Source organism: Camellia sinensis, chromosome 10 (assembly GCF_055761805.1).
Source record: "Camellia sinensis isolate YWXY chromosome 10, ASM5576180v1, whole genome shotgun sequence".
Taxonomy (NCBI): Eukaryota; Viridiplantae; Streptophyta; class Magnoliopsida; order Ericales; family Theaceae; genus Camellia; species Camellia sinensis.
The window spans coordinates 45,371,217-45,378,434 of NC_138970.1; the positions used below are offsets into that span (position 1 = coordinate 45,371,217).

General features: G+C 48.8%; 1 protein-coding gene across 1 annotated transcript; it reads right to left on the reverse strand.

The window, feature by feature from the left end:
• Positions 1-1,103: 1,103 nt before the first annotated feature.
• LOC145801613 (uncharacterized) lies at positions 1,104-2,492 on the reverse strand. Its single transcript, XM_082893363.1, has 3 exons — positions 1,919-2,492; positions 1,739-1,837; positions 1,104-1,530 (listed from the first exon to the last, which is right to left on the reverse strand). The coding sequence occupies exons 1-3, from the start codon at positions 2,321-2,323 to the stop codon at positions 1,141-1,143; spliced, it is 894 nt and encodes a 297-aa protein (XP_082749489.1). The 5' UTR covers positions 2,324-2,492; the 3' UTR covers positions 1,104-1,140.
• Between the last annotated feature and the right edge of the window lie 4,726 nt (positions 2,493-7,218).

Sequence of the window (7,218 nt, forward strand, 5' to 3'; positions counted from 1 at the left end):
GTGAGCCCACACATCCGCCCTAAAGCCTGGGCGTGACCAAAACGGAGCTGGGGCAAGATCACTTCAGAGCATTCAGACTCCATCAAAACTTGAAAATCTTCGAAAGTGGGGCACATCTCTTGGCCGCCGAAGCTAAAAACATGCGTCACTGGATTCCAGAACCTTGCCGCGGCATGGAGAAAAGGGAGATGTAGCGGAGTACGGCTTAGCGTGAATAGTGCATTCAAGCCGAAACCCCGGAAATTCAGCTTTTCCGAGCCATCTAGAGAAGAGATCCAAGATGTGACATTTTCTGCGAGAAACGCCTCCATCTTTGTCTAAAACTAAGATGAATTGAATGTTCCCGAAGTTGAGGCTTTTATAGAAGGAAAAACACTATTCTCGGAGACAAGTGTCAAAAATCTGGTGGCTGCAGGACTGAATGGCCGGCCAGCTACCTTTTCTGGCTGGCCAGCCATTTACTTTTTACAAAACTGGCCGGCCAGCTGTCTCTCTCCACAAAAATGGCCGGCCGGCTCCCAAAGATGGCTGGCAATGCTGCAGTGTATCTCCCTGACCCTGTTTTACCCTTTGAGGAAAGTTCCAAGCATTTCTATGCAACGGGAAAGTCAAAGGCCTTCATCTCCCTCCGTTTTGGATGCGTTCCGATGCCCAGATCGTCAGAAGTACACTTTTTTTTTTTTTTTTTGAGTTTTTGCTTATCGAGTTGTTGTTTTGCTTATCGAGTTGTTTGTCGAGCGGACGTGTTTCGTGTTTTCGAGTCATTGCTCTCTGTTTAAGCAATCTTTGTTAAAATCTTGTTTATTTGCGTTGTTGCATTTTGCTTATCGAGTTGTAAACTTACTAAAGATTCTGTTATATCTTAGTGAGTCGAGTTGCTTAGTTTGTTGCGTCGGTTCACTACCTGACTTGGTGATTACACATTGCGCATTACCATTCAATTTCATTCTTGTGCAAAGTAAATTGATGCGATACGATGCTAAAAGTTCAAAATACAAACACCTTTCCAAAAGCTATTTCATTTCATCATGCTTTACAACAAACAAAGGTACAAGTTTTACAAAAAATAAAACTGCCTAACAATGTGCAAAGTGCTACAAACTACTAGCAAAAAGGAAAATAAAGCAGGAAATAGCAACATCAAAGTCCTCGGGAGCGGGAACGAGAAGCACGCCTCATCCTCTTCTGCGGAACAATCTCCGCACCATCATCATCATCTGAGTCGGAGTTGTCATCCTCAGGATCCCCCTCAGCCTCACCTCTATTCCCCGAGCCAAAACCGGAGCCTCCCTCCTCAGCAGATGTCTCTGACTGACGGTCGGTAGCCTCCTCCTCCTCATCAGGCTCCACCTCCACAACGTGAGCCCTGCGTCTGCGGACGGGCCCTCCTCGAGCTCCTCGAAAAGGCCTAGATGGCCCGGCTCCTCGGGAAGGCCGAGATGACCCCGCCCCCTGAAAAGGCCCAGATGGCCCAGCTCCCCAAGGAGGCCCAGGTGGCCTGGCCTGCGGCTGACCAGACCATGAAGGCATCTGAAAACAAAGAGTTCAATTCAAATACATCAGTCCAAATATGTACATCAGATGCAGATACAAGCAAAGGCTACATAAAGTGGGTGCATATAAATACAGTGTACAAGTGGGGTGTGTGTCAGATGTGCTCTACACAAATAGTCTATCAATGCAGTAGAAATCAGCATGTCATCAGAAGTATGATAAATGCCAGAAAACTGAAGGGTACCTGAATGCCCGCGACAGACAACTGTGCCTCCCTGCGCAGGACCATGCCCTCGAGTGTGGCCACCAGTCCAACCACCTCCTCCATGTACCCTCGCGATGGCTGCAAAAATGAGCTCATAATCGTCAGTGAACAAAAGAGTGTCTAAACATCTGAATGATGAATGAAAAAAGTGGAGCATACCGGCGGTGAGTCCGGATCAATGGCATATCGATCACTGGGCATCGGAGGCTCTAGTGGGATCGGGGTCGGAGAGATAGCCCCATACTGCCACGCCATCAACTCAGTAGGCATATCTGGCCATCCGAGATGAGGATGAATCGACGGAGCCGGAGGAACCGGTCTACTCCCGCCTCTAGATGTACCAGCCCTACTAGAAGAAGGGACGTCTGTAGCTCGAGCCCGAGCCTGATCCGAGGATGACATACCGGCAGGTCTCATCATCGGGATATGAGCTCCCGTCAATGGAGGCATCAAATATATGTGACGGTAAGTGGCGTAGTCCCCCTCCTCAATATATAGCAAAGCATCACTGCCCAGCATGGCGCCGACTACCTCCGAGTAAGAGAGCCTGTCAGCGGTCCGCATACCAGCTGGGGGTACTGCGGGAATATCCTGAGAAAGATACCCCCATACCTGGCGCAGAAAGCGTTCCCCCAAGAACCAGGCCCTGCCAACCGGCCCTTCGAGCAGGACCCTATATTGGGAGATGTCCGACGCTCCGGTGTACTGAAGTCGGAGACCATCACCCAAACACACCCAGGGCTGCCATGTGATCTGCGGATGACAAATGCATAAACCGATCAGAAATCGAGGATATACAAGGCAAATCAAAGATGAGAATGAAAGGAACTGAAAGTTCTGAGGTACCTCTGAATGTCGCACAGTGTCGAAGTACTGTCGCAGGCGAAGGAGGGTCTCTCGAGGTCTCGGCCGGTGCGGGCCCTCGAACATCAATGAATATGGGGTCATGGGAATCCCTACCACCTCCAGCTCTGGGGCTAATGATGGGAAGTATACATAGACCCATAGCTGAGAAAAGCAATGCAGAATGTAAGTACGAAATGCTGAGAGCAAAATACAGACTGTAAAAGTGCGCTGTGTGTGCAATGTACAAATGATGAAAAGCAGAAATGTAAATCAAGGGGACAGAGAGGTACCTCCCAAGCTCTCCAGTAGCCGCCAAGTAAATCTCCCCGCCCGCGGGAGGTCGCGCTCATATAAAAGTAAAGGGTAGCCAGGCCGGCGCCACCCCAGTCATATCGGTGGACCTGTGATAGGTCAACTAGAGCGCTCAGCAGGTATAGCCCAACTGTGTTCCCTCTGTCGGCGAACAGGGTAGTCCCGAAGAGGAACATCAGGAAACCACGGGCGTACTGCTCTGTCTCCTCGGGACTCTCAGGCACCATCTCCGCCCGTCAGAAATGGAAAGAGAACCAAGTGTATCGGACTCTCCCAAAGACCCTATCAACAGGCGGGTGAGCCCCCAACAGATACATCCAGGCGGCCTCCCACTCGCCCATATCCTCATCGTAAGGGATAGACCAACCTCCGACGTCTAAACCGGTCAATACAGCGAAGTCAAAAGGGGTCATAGTCATGTCCCCGGTAGCAGAGAAATGAAAGGAATTGGTGGTGTCCCACCATCTCTCTACCAAGGCTGCCATCAGCGTCCTCCTGGCAGGACAACGTGACAACCCGACGCAGAAGGGTCCGAATCCTGCCAAATCTACCAAATCTCGGACGGCCTCCGGGAGCTCGGCATACCAATCCCGTGCGATGGTAGAGCCATACCCCCGCACACTGCGGGAGCAAACCTGCATTCAGAATGAATACATGTGTCAATAATGAGATAAATGGGCTGTGTGCCAATGAGATGAATGGGCTGTGTGCCAATGAGATGAATGGGCTGTGTGTGCCAATGAGATGAATGGGCTGTGTGCCAATGAAATAAATGGGCTGTGTGCCAATGAGATGAATGGGCTGTGTGCCAATGAGATGAATGGGCTGTGTGCCAATGAGATGAAATGGGCTGTATGTCGATGAAGTGAAATAAACTACATGCAAATCTATCTACCTGGGCTGCGTGTTCAGAAAATTTGAAATTTGGGCTGCGTGTTCACTATCTACCTGGGCTGCGTGTTCAGAAAATTTGAAATTTGGGCTGCGTGTTCAACTTTCAGTTAAATTGTGGGCTGCGTGTTCACTATCTACCTGGGCTGCGTGTTCAGAAAATTTGAAATTTGGGCTGCGTGTTCAACTTTCAGTTAAATTGTGGGCTGCGTGTTCACTATCTACCTGGGCTGCGTGTTCAGAAAATTTGAAATTTGGGCTGCGTGTTCAACTTTCAGTTAAGTTGTGGTCTGCGTGTTCACTATCTACCTGGGCTGCGTGTTCAGAAAATTTGAAATTTGGGCTGCGTGTTCGAATTCCAACTAGTGTGGGCTGCGTGTTCACTATCTATCTGGGCTGTGTGTTCAGAAAATGTAAAGTGTGGGCTGTGCGTCCACTTTCGAATTCGGGCTGTGTGTTCGACAAATCAGTGTTTGAACCGTGTGTTCGCCTCTTAACTAATGTGTACTGTGCGTTCGCAATTAATTGGTGAGCCGAGTGTTCAGAAATTCGAGTGTTGAAACTACATGTTCAAGATGTAAGCAAAGTACTATGTCATAAGCTAAACTGCATGTTCAAGCATGGCAAAGGTGCGAAATGTAAAATACAGAAGATGAGGTAAATACCTCTCGGGCCTCGTGAGAGAGATGCTGCTCCGGCTCTCTGAGAAGTAGATCCCCGGGTGCTCGCTCGTCAAAACTGGTAAAGTGACGGAAGACAGCACGAGGGAGGACGTGTGCTGCCGGACGGTACCTCCCGGGAATGAAAGGTCGGGTCCTCGGGGGTAGAGTCATGGGATGGAAATCATCTCCGGCACCTGGAAAACCTCCACCGTGGGGAGAATTGCCCGCCATTTTCAAGAATCTGCAAAAGGGAGCAAAAATGAGCAAAATGAGCAAAAATTAGAAAAAGTCAACAAAAGTCAACTCTCGGGAAACGAAAAGTCAACAAAAAGTCAACTCCCGAGAAAATATTCCAAATATTAAGATAAACTTACCTCAAGTGGTGAAAATGCAAAAAGAAGCTCCGAAACCGAAATTTAATCGCTCCAAAGTGCTTAAAACTGAATGTTTTTGCGAAAATAATTTGCACGGGGCGTTGGAAAACGCGCGTGAAACTCAGATCTGGAGAGAAAAGTGTTGTAGAAGGCAAGAAAGGAGGGGGCCTCGGCTGCCTTTTATAAGCCTCAAGCCTTGGTTGAAGAAGCATGCAAAAAGGAGGGAAAAAGACCAAAATACCCCCGGATTAAAGCACATGGCCGGCCGGCCCCTATTTCTAGCCGGCCAGCTGTCTGCTTTTTGCAGAAATGGCCGGCCAGCCATTAGCTTTATTGGAAAGCGGTTGGCCACCTCCCCTGGGGAAGATAAATGGCCGGCCATGTTCCCCACATGCTCACCTAGCTCTCTGCAAATTTTGAGGAAGATCGGAGTTCCCGGGACCTGAAAAAGTTCAAGAAAAGTACACTTCCGGTCGCGAAATAGCTCCGTCGGAACTTCGGTTTCAAGTTCTGACATGTGTCTCATCATCATTCATCGAAATCAAAGTGTATCCTTTTTGAATGAGTTGTAACCTTGCCGGGAAGTGGATCGGAGGCCGTGATTGAGTTACCTTCGCCGAAACACGCGTTTCCGTACTCGTTGTTTTATAACAAATGAACACCCTGATTTATGCTCGTTTTGTACTATCATGCACATAACTTGCATTCTCATGAGCATACCTGCATTAACATGCACATTTCTTGATATTGGCATACCTCTATGTTTGAGCATACGTCGTCACGCATGTTCCATTCTTGCGTTGCGATGCATTCACTCACCGGCACTGCGTGTGTCAAACTTTCGGAATCACGTTAAATATATGTTGGTAGCATATTGTGCTCGTTGAGTTTCTCTCTTTTGCAGGCACGATATTGTATGTACGGTTCAATTGAGGCTGGTGCGACCAGACGAATCGCGCAGGTATCGTATCTTCTCCGTGTGAGACGTGGCGGGGATTGAATAATCCTCCGCATTCTTAACTGCATGAAATGTAGTTGTTGCTTTGCATTCTTGTTTAAAACTGTTGCATCTATTTGCGAATACTTGCTTCATTACAGCTTGCTGCATTTGCATGATCATTGGGTTGCCTTCGGCTTCTTGCATATCATTTGCATTTTGCCCCCGCCAGCGGGCATGCCTACGGGCACATCTCTGTTTATCCCGTATGTTTGTCTAAGTCTTCGGCCTTGTCAAAAATGGGTCGTCTCTGGGCTTTGACATTCACTCCCGTCACTTGTGACTTCCGAGTTTTGTCAAAGAGGGGCAACTGTAGACACCCCATTTTTGACCGACCTTAAGACTCAGACGTCACCGATTGAGCGCTTGGTGATGTTGCATAATGTGCTCGTTCAGAAGTTTCAGAGTTGCGGCCGTGAGCCCTGCCTCCGGACTTCCGAACCCTCTTCTGTGCCTTGTCTCGATTTGCGAACCAGACTCGGTTTTCTTTGTTTCTTTTCCTGAGGGAAGAGAGAGGTCCCGTAGACCAACTGTCAATGTCCGTAGGCTATATTTGGTGGCCGTAGGCCATTTTTCCCATTTCGGAGTCCGGTTCCCGGTTTTCGGAGCCGTCAGGCCGTGTGCCTCGGTTCGGGACCGCTTAACCATCTCCTTTTGCTCCGGTTTTTGGCATACTTCCCGTTTACTCCCTTTTGAGGGACACTGGGGTCTGAGAAACCCACTTCGTGGCTGAACGCCACTTTCGGTGCTTAACAGCCCATTTTCGGGACCCCGAACTGCGTGTTTTGGCCCCAGAACTTTCATTTTGCAACGATTTTCGTTCATTTTTGGCAGGTACCTCTGTTTTATCACCGGGGAGGTCACTGAAGGGTGGGAGGCCAGCAATTGTTGCAGCAGCCAGTTATATCTCCTCCGAAGCCCTCCGACGCCCGTTTTTCTGACTTCCGGGCTAATGTTGAACACCTTGGAGTTAATGTTGCCAACTTTCAACCACATATCTGTGATGTACACACATGAGAGGCCCCTAAACGTTCATGGCCGGCCATTAATTCAACTTGACCCTTTTGACCCCCTCCTTCCGGGCTAATGTTGAACACCTTGGAGTTAATGTTGCCAACTTTCAACCACATATCTGTGATGTACACACATGAGAGGCCCCTAAAAGTTCATGGCCGGCCATTAATTCAACTTGACCCTTTTGACCCCCTCCTTCCGGGCTAATGTTGAACCCCTTGGACCTTTTTTCTCGAACTTTGAACCACATATCTGTGATGTACACACATGAGAGGCCCCTAAAAGTTCATGGCCGGCCATTAATTCAACTTGAGCCTTTTGAACCCCTCTTTCCGAGCTAATGTTGAACCCCTTGGACCAATT